Genomic DNA, 20372 nt, shown 5'->3' with positions numbered 1-20372 from the left:
CACGTGAAAACTCATGGACGAAATTCAATTAGAAGAGAAAAACGTCTCCTAATTCAGTTCTAGTTTTTCCCATAGACTTCAATAGAGGTTTCATGTGATAAATCGTGAGACGTTTTTCTGAATTGCATCTCAGATCGAATCTCGTCTATGACTTTTCACGTGATAAACCTTTTTTGCATGCTTTTGTTTAAATGAATAAGAGCTGCCATATTCTTTTTCCATTGCAAATTTACAGTTTGACTTTTGTTTTTATGCTTATTACAGATTATTCTCCACAGCCAGGTCAGCCATCAGCAATAATAATAAAACCTTGTACCAATTGAGGTTTTTCGCTTCCCAGACTAGTGCAGGTGTTGGGGGCTGAACATTATGGTGGGAACAAAGGCCAAACTCTTAATAACCAGGAAGTGAGTTATTGTCCCTCAGGACAAAGAGGGGAACTCATCAAAGCTGTTTCTACAGCCCTTTTTTTTCTAAACGCTAAATTTACTATGCATTTAACTCAATGTTTTTTTCCTGTTATAATTCCAGTGTTTGCTGTTCAGGAAATGATATATGATTTATACTTGAAGATGATTCTCATTACAGTATTAAGTAATGCAACTTGACGATTAAAATAAGCTGCTTGTGTTTTCAGTTCTCATTGTCAGCAAGGGGGGGGGGGGTTGATTAGTATAATTGTTGCTTGATACAAGTGGAGGATTGGTTATCTGGAAACACAGTATCCAGACAGGTCCGAAATACAGGAATCCCTATTTAAACAAATAGTTTTTCAATACTGACCAATTTACTTTTTGTCCCTTGTACATGATGATAACTCTAAATTACTTGAAGTGAAGTCACAGCACCATCCATATATCATAAGTTTAAAAAGCCTTTATTGGAATCTTGGCTCAGCTCTCAGACAAAGAACAATGTTTCAGGCCTGGCACAGCCTTTTTTCAAGTTACTGAACTACTCATGGTCACACAAATTTATACTCACATGTACAACGCCACCTATGGGCATATAGCGGAAATCAGGTGAAGCAAAATAGAAACATAAAGGCAGCATATACAGATACAATGTTAGACATCAACAAAGTATCCACTTATTTCCTTATATTATATTTCCTTATATTCATCCAGACATGCAACACTCACTCCTCCCTTAAGGTCCCCCCCCCCCAAGTCAGATTTCACCAATACTGATCCAATCGTGTTATTTCTTTTATATGACATAAGGGCATATTTTGAAAAGACTCGACCTCAGGTACCCCATCCTTCAGTAGTCCCCAATGTGTATGTATAATTTTGGCCACTTCTTGACTAACTATACTAAATTTGGAAACAAAAAGGGATAAGTTTTGAATATTCTCGATAATATATGCTAAACTTGTATTTGTTAAAGTAACGTACTTTTGGTTTGGAAATTATAAAATGTTAATTCCAAAAACAATGTAACTGTTAATAGACTCTATTAGAGGTGATAATACATTTTAAATTGAAAAAAAGAAGGGAATATCAGGAGCAGAACCAACGGTTGACTTGCCTTACAGGAAAAGCATGGGAAAACTGTATTGTTCATAAAGCCTTCTCTGAAATTTGCTTACGTACAGCCTTAGCTATGGGAGCAATGCTGACATTAACTGACCCCTGTGCACTGTATAAAACAATCAGGACTTGTACCTGGAATGTGTCTAGTATTTTTAGACTTGGCAGGAAGCCTATTCAATTTACCTTTAGAAGCTCAGTCTGCAGGTCCTAACACTGAATACAGATCCCTTCTAAGGTAGCGTAGAATCTCAAGTCAGTTTGCTTGAGATGTGAGCACTGTTGGGCATACGTAGTTTCACTTATCTCAGTTTTATGTCTGCGCTGCTCCAAAGCGATTTGACATTAGGATATAAATGTAAACAAGTAACAGTTCCAGTATTAAGAAGGAGCATTCACCATACACATTTTTCAGATTTTTTTTTTATGAGCAAAGGGGGAAATTATAGTCTAATGACACAGAGAGCTGACATATCTATTCATCACATGTAACAACCTCACTTATTAACAGTAATAGTAATTATAAGAAAATGTAGAAGCCAAAGTTAAAGAGATATTTACATTATATAATTAGCGCAAAACGCACAAAAGTACACCTTATAAATGTGGTGCTCGCTCAAACCTCCTAAAGCAACTTAAGAGTGCCAGCACACTTAAGGGTTAAATCAGCAGTGAATATCTTCGAACAGCAATGTAATAGTAGTAAATGCTAATTAGCTTTTTAAACAAAGGGTAATTACTCTTGCTTTCTTTTGTAGGCAAGTGGCATTTATTATCTAGAAACCGTGCCACTAAAACTGCGCATAAACAGGAGGCAGAGTGAATGTCTTGATCACAAGAAAATGGATTCCTTCCTTCAAAGATGAAAAGTGCCAATAGCTTGTCAGAAGTCAATGGAAACCTTCTCCCAAAATTAAGTTACTTTGCACAGTTTCACACTCTAGGGTTATTTACTTAAGGGAAGACAGAGTGCACCATTGAGGGGGGGGGGGTCTGACGTCACCATCGCCAGATGTAAAAATATTCAGTGCTCACACCTCTCTTTTAGCAGGCTTCCTCTCGGAGTTAGAGAAGAGGTGGTGTAGGAAAGCAGAACAGAGTATGTACGTGCCCCCATCACTGTGGCCTAACTGTACTGTGAATAGGACACAGTGGTGTTTGGGACCAAGGAGGTGGCTGACTGTGAAAGAGACAGGCATGAGTTAACAACTAAACTACATTCTGGAGTTGTCTGTTTTTTTGCCACACTGCAAATTATTGGTGTGATCTCTACCCTCTGCTCTCCACTAGCCTTATATCCCCAAGCATCTACCATGGGTACCTTGATATGTAAGCATTACCAGTATAGACCTCAGCAGACAACAGTGCATAATGTTTTTTTGTTTTTTTCAGTTTCCTTAACCTATTCTTTGTAATATTTGGTTTAAATCACTATAAACAACTCTTAAACAGTACAATAACCCAATCAAAGTGCACCATGTTACAAAAATGATCAAGCCTTTTTTAATTCTGAATATTGTGGTTTCTTCAAAAGTTGCTGGAATGTTATTTGGAAAAAAAACAACCAAATTGTAAGCACAAAAGTCTGGTATCTGAAATAGAAAAGTGCCCCTGATATTTTAAATTCTATTTACAGAAATAGTATTTTGGTTTTTCAGTTCGTACTTGTTGACCAGCACTAACCAATGCTGTATCCAGTGACATCAAAATGCAGCCAGTAGAAACTAAATTATCTTAGGTTTTCCCATCATTACATATGAATATTTTCAACATCAACATTGTACAATAAATTACAGGAAGCCATATAAGTAACATAAGTCAGACAAAAGGCAGATGCTAGAGACGTCTGCTGTAGACAGGTAGATACAAGCTCAAACATTCAGCAAATGATTGATATGCCCATAAGCACTGGGCATTCTTGCATGACTCCAGAGACTAGACACTAGGGGGCTGATTTATTATGCTTCCATGTTTAAAACGGGGGGGGGGGGGGGGGGGAAATCAAACTTTTTTTTTTTTACATTCTTGTGTTTTCTTGCATCGATTGCTTATTCTTTTCTGTGAGAGGGATGGTTTTTGACGACCATGTATTTTTAAAAGTAAAAGTAAAAATCTGGAGGGAAAAAAACAACCAATCAAGAAAAATGAGTCAAAGCACTCACTTTTTTTTATTTATTTATTTATTTTTTTACATAGTTTACATCAGTCCCAAGGTTTCTCCTGGTATCAGTCCAGATGTTTTGCACAGGAGCATAAATGTAGAAGTATCCTCTGATCCTCCGTCCATTTTCTCTTCAGATTAGAGATAAGGGAATATATTGTTTTCGTTATTAACTAAGCTACCACTTTAAAGCTGTTTAAGAGATGATGTAGAGCTCAGTGATTTTGGGACTATCGAGGAGAGTACATTTTACAGTGCCTGGGTAGTATATATAACATGTATAAGAATTGTATACCCTTTATGTATCAGAGGTATAATAATTTATATAGTGCCAACATTTTGCTCAGGACAGGTATGGGTCTTGTTATGCAGAATGCTCTGGACCTGGGGGTGTCAGATCTTTCTGTAATTTGGATCATCATACCTTAAGTCTACTAGAAAATCATTTAAACATTAAATAAACCCAATAGGCTGGTTTTGTTTCCAAAGAGGATTAATTATATTTTAGTTTGGATCAAGTACAAGGTACTATGTTATTATTACAGAGAAAAGGAAAATACTTTTTAAAAATTTGGATAAAATGGAGGCCTTGCCATGGTGCAATAACCTATAGCAACCAATAATCAGGTAGCATTTAATGGTCAACTGTTTACAAGCAAACACTGCTTCCTGTGTTAGAAACAATTAAATGTTAAGTGAATAGGTTTTTTTTCTCATCAGATTCTCTGTTTTGTAGGTCCCACACATATAAATCAATATGAAGTAGAAAAAAAAAAAATTACTGCTTTATGGGAGTATATTTTACTAAAAAACTATAGAAACATAAAAAGGAAGTATACATATCTTGTACATATATATGGTCACAAGATATGCAAATAGTAACAAGTTTCACATCTGTATGTATTATTATTTTCATAGAAAAGCATATTGTCTTCTTGCTGCATTCACTGGGAATTAGATCTTAAGACTGTGCATGTATTTGGAATGCTTTTGGATTCATTTTGGCTTCTGCAGCTACACAAATCTGTTTCTTATCTAGTCTGCAATGAGTTATGCATCCCCTAAAAAAAGGCAGATTTGTGCACTGCTAGGTTCAATCACAAGATAATTTCACTGAACTTCTGCATTCCAGTATTTACGTTCCCATCATATAAATCAAGCAAAATTAACTGCAGACAGATTTTTTTGGGTTCATTTAATTTAGTTTAGTTGATTGTCTTAGCGCTTTGCCAAACTCTAATGCAATTTTGGGAAAGGATTGGCACAAGAATTCTTGGCCAAGATTGTGCCCCACCTCAATGTTAACAAAGCTCCCCTCTGCAATTATACTGCTTCTTTACTGCCATGGGCCATGGAATATTACTGTTTTTCCAGAATAGAGTTAAATAAATAAGTATTTTTTTTCTCTAAAAGACCTTGTAAGCACTTTGTTGCTGAGCTTGAGCCTTATTCACACTAGTGATTTTCACTGAATGTATTGCTCTCTCTGTATTGATCTAATCACTATTAATCACATGGGAAGGCCCATGATATGGATGAACTTTAATAAAAGTTGGTGATGCCAAAATATTGACAATGCAAACATCTAGGTCTCTGCGCAAATTTAATATAGCTTTTACAAACTTAGAAGCTGTTTAGCGATTGCAAATGTTATAGTACCAGGGCTCAGTGTACATTATAAAACAAATTACTAAAAAATATGTTTGCTTCAAAAGATTATGCTGTGAAAGAATACAACTGTAAAGACAAGGTGCGCAAGTGGAATTTGCAATGCAATTATAGTCTAGTGAAGAATATTACACTGTGCAATTATTATTATTATTTGTGCAATTTTGTTTTCTACTTGTGACTTACTATATTTCTCCTTGTGTGTTATTTGTTGTACTAATATCTGGCATATCATGCCACAGGTTCATTAGATATTCTGCAACTTAGCCTAATAGAGTAACCAGAATTTTACTATAACAGTCTAATGCTATATCCACATACTGCCATATCCATATACTGCAACTGTTTATTCTGGTAATTCTGCTATATCCACATACTGCCATATCCATATACTGCAACTGTTTATTCTGGTAATTCTGCTATATCCACATACTGCCATATCCATATACTGCAACTGTTTATTCTGGTAATTCTGCTATATCCACATACTGCCATATCCATATACTGCAACTGTTTATTCTGGTAATTCTGCTATATCCACATACTGCCATATCCATATACTGCAACTGTTTATTCTGGTAATTCTGCTATATCCCTACTTGTATTTGTTAACCCCAATAACTTTTGTCTGTCAGGCCTATTCTACTTTAGTTCTTTGATAAATATCTAAAGCACACATCTGTGTCCCCTCCTCAGTGAACAAGAGATATTTTTATAGCCCCAAACCTGGTTCTGGTGTCTGTAAAACTCTGCGCTTTGCTAGCTATTTAATTGATTAATTGATTAATTAGGCTCTGGTTTTCCCAATCAGCTACATATAAATTCAGACCCAGTATTGGGGATGGCACTCGTGTCTGGGGCATGGCACGAGTGCTAACCTTTCCTAAGTGCTAAAATTTCTCAAGTGCTTAGAAATGACAGTTAAACAAGGCATTGACAAGGCATTGACAAGGCAAAAGGAACCGGACTCCCCTGCAATCATCAGTGAACCATCTGGGATAAGAAGAAAACAGATTTGTTTGTACCTGCTAGTTTGTTACTTCTTATTCCAAACATGCTTTATCCTGCATTTCTCCTCCTTTCACTCTCATGCTTCATAAAACATTTTTCACTACCTCCTCCGGCAAGTCCCACTTCTATAAAAATCTCAGCCTCTCTTCTCTCCTCTCCTTCCCTCTCCACACATGAAGTTTATAAAGTACTCGGTTTAGCTATTCCACAAAACTCCTCCTTTTCATACAAACGAAGGACTTATAAATCCCACTCACACTTAGTCTTTCTTTCCTTTCTATTGCTGGCAGCTGGGGACATTTCCCCAAACCCTGGCCCTTACCCCATCCCAGTTATATCACGACCACGAGCTCCTTCTATCCGGAGCAAATTCCAACAGTACAGAACACTTACTCCTATACCCAAAAACCCAGTTAATCTTTCCTGTGCTCTCTGGAATGCCAGATCTGTCTGCAACAAACTCACCGCTATACACGACCATTTCATTGCAAATTCCTTTAACCTACTCGCACTTACTGAAACCTGGCTTTCTCCTACTGACACCGCCTCACCTGCTGCCCTGTCCTATGGGGGCCTACACCTTACTCATACTCCCAGACCTGGCAACAGACCTGGAGGTGGGGTAGGTTTGCTTCTCTCTCCCCGCTCTACTTTTAAAGTTCTTCCACCTGTTCCCTCTTTATCATTCTCCTCATTTGAGGCTCACTGCATTAGGCTCTTTTCTCCGGTTTCACTGTGCATTGCTGTTATATATCGACCACCAGGACCAACTGCACAATTTCTGGACAACTTTGCTGCCTGGCTTCCTTACTTTCTTTCATCTAACATACCTTCCATCATATTAGGTGACTTTAATATACCCGTTAACAACATTAACAACTCTTCTGTCTCTAAACTTCTTTCACTAACCTCCTCCCTAGGCTTATCTTTGTGCTCAGACTCCCCCTCTCACTCCAATGGTAATGCTCTGGATCTCATATTTACCAGACTCTGTTCAACCACCAATTTTACTAACTCACCATTTCCCCTCTCTGATCACAATATGCTCACATTTCAACTCTCACTAACTCCCTCCTCACCCCCTGCTATTCCCCAAACACATACCTACCGTGACTTGCAAGCTATAGACGTGTCACATCTCTCTTCTTCCTTTGACTCTCTTCACTCTAATATCTCAGCCATCTCATGTCCTAATGTGGCTACCTCTGTCTACTATAGTACTCTCACCACTGCCCTAAATGAGCTTGCTCCTTTAAAAACTAAACGTTCTAGACCCAAACCACTTCAACCTTGGCATACTGCTCATACAAAAGCGCTCCAAAGACACTCACGTGCACTTGAGCGTCGCTGGCGCAAATCCCGTTCAGAATCAGACTTTTGGAGCTACAAATCTGCCCTGCGCTCCTTTAACACCAGCCTCTTCCAAGCCAAACAAACATACTTTACTTCACTCATTAACTCCCTTTCTAAAAAACCAGCACAACTTTTCTCCACCTTTAACACTCTCCTTTCCCCTTCTCCACCCCCTCCATGCACATCTGTCTCTGCTCAAGATATTGCTGAGCACTTCAAAAACAAAATTGACACTATCAGAAGGGACATTACACTACTCAACCCCCCTAGACTTCCACCACCCTCCCTCCACACTCCCCAGTCCCTCCTGTGCTCCTTCACCCCTGTCACTGATGAGGAAGTCTCAAAGCTTCTGGCCTCTTCTCACCTTACCACCTGCCCGCTTGATCCAATTCCCTCAAAACTTCTCCGCAATACCAATCCGTGTCTAATCAAAGCCTTAACTCACCTATTTAATCTTTCCCTCTCAACTGGACTGTTTCCTTCTCAACTAAAACATGCTCTTGTCACCCCCATCCTGAAAAAACCCTCTCTTGATCCCTCCAATCTTGACAACCTCCGACCTATCTCTCTGCTACCTTTCATCTCTAAACTACTTGAGCGCCTAGTCTACAACCGACTTACCTCATTCCTCTCTGACAATAACCTGCTGGACCCCCTACAATCTGGTTTTAAGCCACAACACTCCACGGAAACTGCCCTGACTCGACTGACTAATGACCTTTTAACCGCTAAAGCCAACAATCACTTCTCACTACTAATACTGCTTGACCTCTCAGCCGCATTTGACACTGTAGATCACCCTCTCCTCCTCCAGTCCCTCCAGTCACTTGGCCTTCGTGACACAGCCCTGTCTTGGTTCTCTTCTTACATCACCAATCGTTCCTTCAGTGTCTCCTACAATGGAGTAGCATCTTCTCCCCTACCTCTTTCTGTTGGAGTTCCCCAAGGCTCTGTCCTGGGACCATTACTATTCTCCCTCTATACTTCCTCCCTTGGCAAATTAATAAATTCTTATGGTTTCCACTACCACCTCTATGCTGACGATACTCAGATCTATCTCTCATCTCCTGATCTCAACCCAGAACTCCTAACTCGCGTCTCCTCCTGCCTGTCCGCTATCTCTACCTGGATGTCACAACGCTACCTTAAATTAAACCTCTCTAAAACTGAAATGGTTCTCTTTCCTCCAACTAACAACAGTAGCATCCCCGAAGTATCCATCATAGTTAACAATTCCACTATCACCCCCTCTCCCCAGGCCCGGTGCCTTGGGGTTATCCTAGATTCTGCCCTGTCATTCACTCCTCATATCCAGTCACTTATTAAATCTTGTCACTTCCACCTAAGGAACATATCCAAAATACGATCATTTATCACCCAAGACGCTGCCAAAATTCTTATTCACTCTCTCATCATATCGCGTCTAGACTACTGTAACTCTCTTTTAATTGGCCTCCCCCTCCAGAGACTGTCACCTCTCCAGTCCATAATGAACACTGCTGCGAGGCTCATACACCTCAGCAACCGCTCCTCCTCTGCCTCGCCATTCTGTCAATCCCTGCACTGGCTTCCGTTACCTTTCAGAATCAAATTCAAATTAATGACACTGACTTTCAAAGCACTTCATAACTCTGCCCCACCCTACATCTCTAAACTCATCTCTATATACTCACCCACTCGCTTACTACGCTCCTCTACTGACCTGCTACTCAACTCTTCTCTCATTACCTCCTCACACGCTCGCATTCAAGACTTTGCAAGGGCTGCACCCCTCCTCTGGAACGCTCTCCCACGGTCTGTCCGACTTTCTCCCAACCTTTCTACTTTCAAGAAATCTCTGAAAACGCACTTCTTTCGAGAAGCCTACCCTCACTCTGCTTAACTACCAAACGCAATACCACATTTCTCACCCACTTAATTCGATCTTGCCCACTCCCACACCTTGTGTATTACTCCCTTCCCTTTAGACTGCATGCCTATGCATAGGGCCTTCCTCACCTTTTTGTACCTGTATTGATTGTGATGTTTGTTACTCCATATATTCTATGTATGTAATTCATGTGATGTAGTTGTATAATCACATTTACTTTACAGTGCTACGCAATATGTTGGCGCTATATAAATACATGTTAATAATAATAATAATAATAATAATAATTATAATATAATATTATACCAATAAACTACATTTTCAGTTTTAAAAGAAATGTGTATGTATGGCTACACGCTCACACACTGCTATAGTTGCTTAATTACACTTCTCACAATTGTGATGTCAAACGTATGAGAACAGAATAAGTCCTTATAGGAGAGTGCAGGGATAAATGTGGTGCTAGGACCCTAGAAGTCAATTGTTATACTGTTCAGAATTTCACAGGTTCCCCTAAGTGTTAGTCTCAAAGGGCCCCAGGGAAAGTGGGCTCTGTAAAATTGTGACCCAGGGAGAGTATACGCTTACATTTGTGATGTAATGCTTCATTGACTCTAATGAATAATGCATTCATAGCTGAATATTTATAAGGATATTTGAAGTCACCTTGAAGCTCTGTGACCTGTATAAATTCCTGAAGCCTTACTGATGGCGTTTGCACTTGCCGGGCTGAATTGCTTATCCACTACCCCTATCAACCATAACCCACAACAAACAAACCCAGTATATCTTGAGACACACTTGGAAAATTAAGTCACAGTCGATTAACATAATTTGAATATGGAAGTGCACATCATTAAAACCAACTATGTGACGCTTAGACAAGTAACATGACATATGCTGCTGTCTATCACAAAACATAGCATGATGACCCAGGGGACCCGCTCCCTGAACTAATCTTCCTGCCGCGACCTCCCTTTTTCAGGAAGGTCGTGGAAAATACAAAGCGCATGTGCAAGTGCAGTGGGGGCCCTGGAAGCCCAGTCCGACCCTGTGATAACCCCTTTTCAGCAAGTCCTTTCCATTTCTATAGTTTTTGTTGCAAGTCTCTGGTGGGTTTTTCTTGTTTAGCAACTGTTGCAAGGCTCTTACCCCACCTTACGCTATTTTCCTTACACACCCAGGAAAAATATAAAGTTGCAAACTACATCTGGGAGGGCATTTGAGTGTCATAAAGGGAACATGGCTACAAGCCTGAATGAGTACAGTATATCCCATAGTTATCCTTTCACTCCTAGATGTCTGCCATGAACTACATCAGAGTTGGCAGAATCTTTGAAGACCCATCCTCAATCATCAGCGGGTGATAAATACCCTAATAATGTACAGTAAGGGGTAGAATGTGACATTTCTCTTAAAATATTAAAATGATAAATTATGTTTAAATCTTTTATCTTATAATAATAATTTGTTCTTGAAAGTGAATTTATGTAATACAGCAAATCCTCAATTTTAAATTCTCTGATTTTAAGATTTCTCTCATTTTACATAATTTTTTGTGGTCCCACCTATATATTATGCATATACTTTTCCCTGATTTTACATTTTCCTGAAGAAACTTAAAATATTGTTAACATTTTCTGGAAGTTTCTGTCTTGCTCCTTTATCATCACCCTGATTGTCCTATTACTGTGTAGTTCCACTATACAGTGATGCAACACAATTAGCGCTTAAAAAAAATATACATTATAAACAGCCGGACAGATACTGATTTCTATTGTAATTACATTTACGAATACATTTAAAACCATTAAAAACGTGTAAAATGTATGTTGGAAAGTTGCTTAAAATTACATGCTTGCTAACTTGCTTGAAATCCATTCTGTGTATGCTCAAGCCAATCCCGTTCCTGTAAGGAAATACATATACAAGGTACAGCCAGCATAATAAAAGACCCATTAGCTTAAAAGGAACTATCATGAAAATGAACATATTTATGATCTTCATCTTATGTAAGAAACCTTCTAAATAGAGGCATGGGCATATCTCCCAACTGTCCTGCTTTTCGAGGTATAGTCTGACAGCTTATCCACACTCGGTTTCTTACTGAAATGTTCCTAATTTCTCTTTGATCACCTGCACTGACGCCAGAAAAAAATACCACGTTTATTTAAAAAAAAGAAGGTACTGTTTTATTATTACAGAAAAAGCAAAAACTTTTTTTAAAAATTGGATTATTTGGATAAAATTGAGTCTATGAGAGACGGTCTTTCTGTAATTCAGAGCTTTCTGGATAATGGGTTTCCGGATAATGGATTCCATACCTGTACAATCAGTTCAAAGTTTTGTACTGTTTTAGAAATAATCAATTTACTCTTCAGTGTCCCTCTCTTTCTTTATGTAGGAGTAGGATATTAGTAAGTTCCCTTTCCCTAGACAGTTTATTAGATGTAACTGTTTCAAATTAACCGACTCAAAGCTGCATGTAGAGAGAGAGAGAGAGACACTGCTGAGGGAGAATTAGGGGCATATTTATTATGCGGTGTTAAACTAAATTTGCTTAAAAAAATTGTGTAAAAAGCTAAAATAAATGGTGAGTTTATCAAGGTGTGTTTTATTTTACGCCATGCGTACATAGGGTTGCCACCTGGCCGGTATTTTACCGGCCTGGCCGGTAAAAATTATGCTTTATTCCAATGTTATTAATAGGAAAAAACAGCAAGAATATAGGAAGGCCGGTATTTTTTCCTGAAAAGGTGGCAACCCTATGTGTACACCAGATTTTGAGTTGTTATTTTTACATTGCTTCCAGCAGATTTACGCCATTTTTTTTACATGCTGAAGCCTGGGGATGTGTGCAGGGTCGGACTGGAGGGCCCGGGGCCCACTGGGACTAATGTCCAGGGCCCCCTCCGACCCCCCTGCCTCCCTACTATGATGCGCTGAGCACACTTGCACGAAGGCGCTGCTCGGCACGCCTGCGTGTAGGCGCCGCGGCACATAGAAAAAACTTTTTTTCTTTCAAGTATGATCGGGACGGGGCCCACCGGGATTTTTCCCGGTATCCCGCCGGGCCAGTCCAACACTGCATGTGTGGTGAAGTATCCCTCCAGTTTTTACACGACATAATAAATAAGCTTGGTTATTTCAAAAATGGTACAACATTTCTGATAGATTATTTTTTTTAAATGTTGTCTTTCTATGAGGTGAAGCTTATATTGAATTTTTATTTTTATGATAATTCCCCTTTAACTGCTTGAGTACATTAAGAAAGTAGATTCCAGAATTTTTATTCCATAAACACACCAAGAAAAGCACCCAGGTCTTTCATTCATGAATCTGTCTAGACAAAGCAAGTTACTGTTAAATAAATTCCTCAATGCTAAAAAATACAGTAAAAAAATACTGCATTGCCAACAAACCTAAAATAATACTGTTTTCTCTGTGTTTCTCACTGACTCACACCTACACACACACACATAGGGGCAAAATTTTGCATGCAAAGACTTCGCTACACTACGGTAATTCACTAAAACGCGATGTTACATCTCAGCAGCCGAATGCTGGCGAAGTTTCGATCGCGTTAATTCATCAACGCGAGCATTTCGTTACAATCCCAGTCCTTTATTACATTTACACACACTCACACAAATATATACGGCAGGAGACCCTTAACCTGCCTGTTTTTAAAGTGCGGAAGGAAACTGTATTATCTGGAGTTGTAAAATACTTGTCCTTATCATAAGAGGCATAACTACCATCCAGAGATGGCAGGCCAAGAAAGAGATGGGCCCCTACCAGTAGGGTGTACTGTCAAATTTCTTACTTTTCTTTCCTGGAGTGTGTGCATACATATTACACCACTACTCAAGATTAGTCATTTGCAATAAAGCACAGTGTTACAATGTTTCATTATGTTGTCCATTCATACACTCTGCAAAATGCCCAGGTTTTAAATAGGATCATTACAGACTCATCATCATCATAATTTATTTATATAGATCCAGCAAGTTAAAGTTACTATTTTCTCCTCTAGGTTTGGCACCTTGTTGATAAAAACAAGCTATTATGACTGTGTTATACCAGTACAAGTAAACACCATTTAAAATGCAGTAGAAACTGTAAATAACCGGGTAACACATAGGAGTTTACTCTGGGCGGCATGAGTTTTAGTAAAGAAAACAAATCTTAAACTAGGTGCAGGCTGATAGCATATGGGTATCTGCAGCTATTGTTCAGTTCCCTGTATCCACAGCAAATATTGTTATTAACATGTATTTATAAATCATTAACATATTCTGCAGTGCACGTGGGGAATGCATTGAACATTTACAGACTATAAAAACTACCGTTAATTTTATACAAGTGGTATGGAGACCCCTGCCCAAAAGAGCTTCCCTTCTGATTTAATCTACCGTAAATCCTGTGTTTATATACAACTAAAGGGTTCAAATATTTCTGCATCACTGATAGTGTTCCTTACAGTCTTTCTGGTACAATGTTTGGTTGGAAGAAGTGCTGCCCTTCCATTTCAAGGTTGACTGGAGCCCAAGCAGCAATGCAAGGTGCTGACTGACTAGATTTTTCTGTCTGGAGTGATCACATTTGGTTGTTTAGGGACAAAACTTGGCCAGTGAGTGGGTAGATTAAGACTATGCTTTTCCTCCTGTAAATAATTTTATAAGTGCATTTTTGACAGTGCTGCAATTAAATATGAAATAGGGTAACCAAGCAAGTTGTGGTTCAAGGATTTACGGAAACCTGACCTTTAAGTAATCCAGTCCGATTTTTTTTTTAGTACAGCACCTGTGCCCGCTATAACATTTCAAGGCTTTTACTAAATGCTGCTATTCTCTTAATTTTTTAGGTTAATGCATCACGACAAGAAGCAAAATTAATGGAGGAGAGTGACCAACTGATTGAAATTATTCAACAGAGAAGACAACTAATTGGAACAAAAATAAAAGAAGGAAAGGTAAAAACTTTATTTTTGTTTTTTCTTTTCTTCGTAACCTACACACTTTTCTTGCACAGCTGAGAGCTGTTATGCTTTTAAGTGTCATGCAACATCGAGCACGACTTCTGTCATCACTTGAACAATATTGATTGCTCTAGAAAAATTTCAACACACTATTTTAGACTTTAAACATAGACGTATAGCAGAAGTGAATAAACTGAAAATAGCTTTCCATTTAGGAGAAAAAATAAACGTAGTATTTGGAAAAATCTGACACTGATTTTCCAGTGGGCGGAGCACAGCTGCGTGGTTTGTAAGACTGTGTCCTTAAACACATTGAACACAATATGCTGGCAATAACTTGTAAACATATTAGTCTGTTTTAGCAATGCATGAGACAACACATTTATATTTGTTTCAATTCTTGGACAACAAAGCCACTAATGTAAAATAAAGGCAGCAGGAATTTATTCTTCAAAATCAAACTGTGTTACAAACATTATAGGGGTTATTTATCAAAGGTCCAGTTTGTGAGGTTTTTTCTACCTCAAATAAACTCACAACTCAAATGTTTGCTTACGGTATTTATGAAAAAACCCGAAAGTAAAAAACTTGAATCAATGCAATCAGAGGGAAAACTCGAATACTCTCTAATTGATCAAGTTACCAGCAAAAAAAATGCTTGAATACCTCGAATTGATCAAGTTTTGGAGCGCAAACCACTGAAAAAAACAATCTTTAAAATGGTTCAAGGAACCTCTGCCATTGACTTCTACATGACCTTTATAGGTTTTAGCTGGAGTATTTTCGGATTTCGGCATGGGTATCAATGTGGTATAGTGGCACACTCATACAGATGCTTTTGCATTTTTCGGGATCTCTGCCCCATGTAGCTGCTCTCATGCCAATGCTATGTCTGTCAATTAAGTTACACAATTAAGTATATAGGAACGGATCAGCTTTACTCTCTGCCTGTTTACAAAATGCAGGTAGAGAGAAGCGGGCCATACAACCAGTGTGTGCCCTCACCCTAAAGGGTGTCTGAACCAGTAAGCTTCGGTTCATTGTCCCAGCAACTGCTGTAGGAACAAATTATATAAATAAAATGCATCTGCATATGAAACAGCTCGACCTCCAACATGTTCATTTTGCTGTGAGGTCAAAAGAGTGCACATTATTCCAAAAACATTTTCCTTGTTCATATATGTAAATCAGACACTTTACACAGTTCTTTTTTGTTGTTATTATTATATTTAGGATGATTTTTAGCAACTATGCATTTAGGATTATCTCCATGGTAACGTGGTAAAAGTGTTATGTGTAACTAGCAAAATTGTCGATGTTAGGTTGTAGACCTCTGGGAATTTCATAGTACCTGTCAAATGCGGTTTTAATGGTTCACTAAGTTGTCCTGCATCTCTAATTAACTTCAAATGAAAAGCCCTTTCGGCAAAAGCTTGCACAGTGTGTTGGAAGACCATGCTTTTAGAAAGGCAAAGTACTGGAAAGTCTTTCACTTGCTTTAATCAAGTAACATGCTTTGTGAGACAAAGCTTAAAGAGATCCTGTCATCGGAAAACATATTTTTTTTCAAAACGCAGTTAATAGTGCTACTCCAGCAGAATTCTGCACTGAAATCCATTTCTCAAAAGAGCAAACGGATTTTTTTTATATTCAGAGTTGGAATCTGACATGGGGCTAGACATTTTGTCAGCTGCCCCAGTCATGTGACTTGTGCCTGCACTTTAGGAGAGAAATGCTTTCTGACAGGCTGCTGTTTTTCCTTCTCAATGTAACTGAATGTGTCTCAGTGGGACATGGGTTTTTACTATTGAGTGCTGTTCTTAGATTTACCAGGCAGACCTATCTTGTGTTAGGGAGCTGCTATCTGGTTACCTTCCCATTGTTCTTTTGTTTAGCTGCTGGGGGGAAAAAGGGAGGGGGTGATATCACTCTAACTTGCAGTACAGCAGTAAAGAGTGATTGAAGTTTATCAGAGCACAAGTCACATGACTTGGGGCAGCTGGGAAATTGACAATATGCCCAGCCCCATGTCAGATTTCAAAATCGAACATAAAAAAAATCTGTTTGCTCTTTTGAGAAATGGATTTAAGTGCAGAATTCTGCTGGAGCAGCACTATTAACGGATTCATTTTGAAAAATCTTTTTTTTCCCCAAGACAGTATCCCTTTAATATCTTATTTGCTCTATCAGTTCTTTTATAATGTGAATTTTAGGAGGTGTTGATTTATGGGAGATGCAGCATGCTACTTAGCTAAATTGTAGCAGCAGCAGCAAGGGATATTAGTATTAATATGAGGGGTAGAGTGCTTCCAAGGGGGCAACTCTTTGTTTTCCCAGAATGTGTTTGGCATCACCGTATTCTTAAAGGAACAATAACACCAAAAAATTAAAGTGTTTTAAAGTAATGAAAATATCATGTAATGTTGCCCTGCAATTGTAAAACTGATCTGTTAGTTTAGAAACACAACTATAGTTCATATTAACAAGCTGCTGTGTCGTAATGGCAGAAATTGAAAAAAGGCTATATGGCACAGGTTAAATAGTGGATAACAGATAACATCATTATGTTCTACAGAGCTTATCTGCTATCTGCCTTTTCTTGCATTGCGACACAGCAGCATATTTATATAAACAATAGTAGTGTTTCTGATGCAAGCACAACAGTTTTATCAGTGCAGGGCAACACTGCATTATATTTTTATTACTTAAAAACACTTATTTTTTTTATGTTACTGTTCCTTTAAGGGTGAACTGAAGCCGAACCCTTATTTGCATATATAAATTAGGGCAAGGAAATTTAAATTCAAATTTCTTGTTTGCGTGATGAAAAGCTTTCGGGTTCGCTTTGTTTGGCGTTATCCTTCTGAAAAAGGCAGTGCTCCCTAATTTAAGAACTTTCTGGATAATAGGTTTCTAATACCCACTAACTTGCGCAACACAATTTCACAGATAAACTGGATAATTTCTTAGCATGATAATAGCTTTTCTTTTAACCTTATAATTTAAACCGCCTTGATTATACATGACTCAGGAATGCTTATGCTCTTTCTCTAGAGATTAAAACCACACCATCCATTTTCAAGCAACCCATGACAAACTTTGTTCATACTAGCAGCACAATGCCAAAAGCCTTGACATTTAAATAAGTCCAGACTGAGGTAAGACACTGCCTTGAACACAGAACAAGTATTACTTGCATCAACAACAGCATTCTGACTTCCCAGGAAAAGCTTCAGTGTTGCTTGCATATTGGGCCGCCCTTATTTTAATAAGGATTTGGTTATCAAAACAGCATTTCAGCTATCATGTTAGAACTACATGCCAGGAAATGACGAGAATTGTGGGGAACACAAGCCAGCTGTGCTTATTTTGGCTGTCATTATCATTTTTTTAAGACTGGAAAGATTGAGAATGTTCAACAATGGTGTTTTCTGCTTAGTGCGTTGATGGTATTTATTATTTTTATAGGTGAAAAAATGCTGAATTTGAAATTCCTATAAAATGGGTCTTAAATTTGAAGATTTTATACTTTAATATTCAGTTGTCTTAGATAGTAATATGGCCATCACAGCATCAATGGCGTAACTAGATATTACTGGGCCCCGCAGCAAGTTATTTTTCAGGCCCCCAAAATGTATAGAGGTTGACCTGTTGTACCAATATTTATTGAAATTGTATATGAATTAGGGCCTTATGGGGCCCCTATACCTCCTGGGACCCCCTGCAGCCGGCGGTTCTGCTTCCTCTGTAGTTACACCCCTGCATACCATACTTAAAATGATACTGTCATGCTCCTGGGAAACCCAATAGAAACATGGCTATGATTTTTTTTCTGTGGACAATAAAACGCGGCATTAGGGGGCCTGTCTTTGGAAAGCCAAATCAGCTTCTGTGTATTTTATTCAGTCACAACATGTTTCTGACAGATATGTCCTTCATCAGGTTCTCCAGAGTTCAATTTTATTTTTATCTTGGATATATTGTGGCTTGGACGGTGCCACTTACTCTGTTGTGCAGAACCTTGATACATTTGGAGTGAGGGACCACCCGACAACCAATCTAATTACCTGTCTTTGGAAAAGGCTGTGTCAGCCCTACTAGGTGAAAGGAAGCATAATCCTTAAATAGGCTGGAGTACTACTTGCTTTTATACTTCAGCCTGTGGAAGGATTGTGCCTCCTCCAGCTCATCATGATAATGGAAACATAGCTGTTCATCTAACTCTTTTGACATATGACTACAGGTACCACTGACCTGGGGTGACTTGGTACTAGTAATGTTGCTATCAATTTTTTAAAGGGGTTTTTCACCTTTGAATTAACTTTTAGTATGACGTAGAGAGTGATATTCTGAGATCATTTGCAATTGTTTTTCATTTTTTTTATTATATGTGGTTTTTGACTTATTTAGCTCTCTGGTCCAAATTACCTTAGCAACCATGCACTGATTTGAATAAGAGATTAGAATATGAATAGAAAAAAGACCTGAATAGAAAGATGAGAAGCAATAATAATAAAATAACAAAAAATAAATAAAAGCAAATGCTTTACAGAGCGTTTGTTTTTAGATGACCTCCATTTGGAAGTTTGAGAGAGTCAGAAAAAGAAGGCAAACAACTCAAAAACTATAAAAAATTAATAATGAAGACCATTTGTAAAGTTGCTTAGAATTGTGCAGTCTATAACAAACTAAGGGACAAATTCCCTAAGCGGCATGTCCGCTTCGCCCACATCGCAACACTTTGCCAGACGTAACTTCGCCCAGTCAACGCTAATTCCCTAAAATGCGAAGTTGCGTCAGGGCACCGAACGCTGGCGAACTTGCACTAGCGCTAATTCGGCAAGCGGAGCGAAGTTGCGCTAGCGTTGGCTAATTGCAAGTTAAAGTTGAAAGGACGTATATGTTTCATCAAATACATTACACAAGGCCAGGGAATCTTAATAGATTAACTACCATATGTTTATGGGCGAAGCCAGTTACCAAAAAAAAAATGTACCCTCTTTTACAGCCTATCACCCTGAAAAAAAGGAAAAGATGCCAGCGTTTTTTGGTATTTAGAAAATTTTTCAACTAAATTTTGAGGAAGACCTAGATTATCTACTTTATTGTACTTTGCCTGGTCTGAGGTGGCGAAGGCAAGTCTGGCGCAAGAAGTAACGTTCAGTAAAATCCGCATCTTACTGAATTTGCGGAGTTACGCCAGTTTCGCTAGCATTAGTCACTTCACCCTTTAGGGAATCTGCCCCTAAAAGTTAACTTAAATTTGAAACACCCCTTTAAAACTTCCCCACTGTTCTCTGAAGAAATTGGCTAAAAACAAATACAAATGCAAAGGAATTTGACAATAAGAATGCCATATACCAATGCTATGTCAGGCTTATTGTTGTTATACCACATACTGTGAAACCTCAATGATCTACTGATTTTAAAGTTTTCCCACATTTTACATAATTTTAGTGGTAGTATATATCACATAATATATTTGCCTGATTTTAAATTTTTCTTGATTTACACCATTATATTCTAGTCCCCTGAAAAACATAAAATAGGGGTTCCACTGTACTGAATTCTGTACTGGATAGTGTTCTATGTTTAATAATTCCAACGCCAATTGTGGTTTATTGTTATTATTAGAGGACTATTTTAAATTTTAATGTAACCGCTAGTTCTGGAGAAATGTTGTTCTACAGCAATCTCCCTGCTTAAAACTTGATAATATGTTAAAATATGCTGGTATGTGTAGTCCAACAATAACTTTAAGTTAAGAGTGTTTGAGCAATGGTGTTTTGGATC

The 20372-nt window shown here is 38.3% G+C and overlaps 1 protein-coding gene across 4 annotated transcripts in view; it reads left to right on the top strand.

The window, feature by feature from the left end:
- mid1.L (midline 1 L homeolog) overlaps nt 1-20372 on the top strand; it is a 197425-nt gene that overhangs the window by 136346 nt on the left and 40707 nt on the right. For all 4 annotated transcript variants that reach the window (XM_018244724.2, XM_018244723.2, XM_018244725.2 and 1 more), the window contains one exon: nt 14466-14573. In XM_018244724.2, the coding sequence (XP_018100213.1) occupies nt 14466-14573 (108 nt within the window). The remainder of the gene's footprint in view (nt 1-14465; nt 14574-20372) is intronic.

This window comes from Xenopus laevis, chromosome 2L (assembly GCF_017654675.1).
Source record: "Xenopus laevis strain J_2021 chromosome 2L, Xenopus_laevis_v10.1, whole genome shotgun sequence".
Lineage (NCBI taxonomy): Eukaryota > Metazoa > Chordata > Amphibia > Anura > Pipidae > Xenopus > Xenopus laevis.
This window is presented reverse-complemented; position numbering and strand designations above follow the sequence as displayed.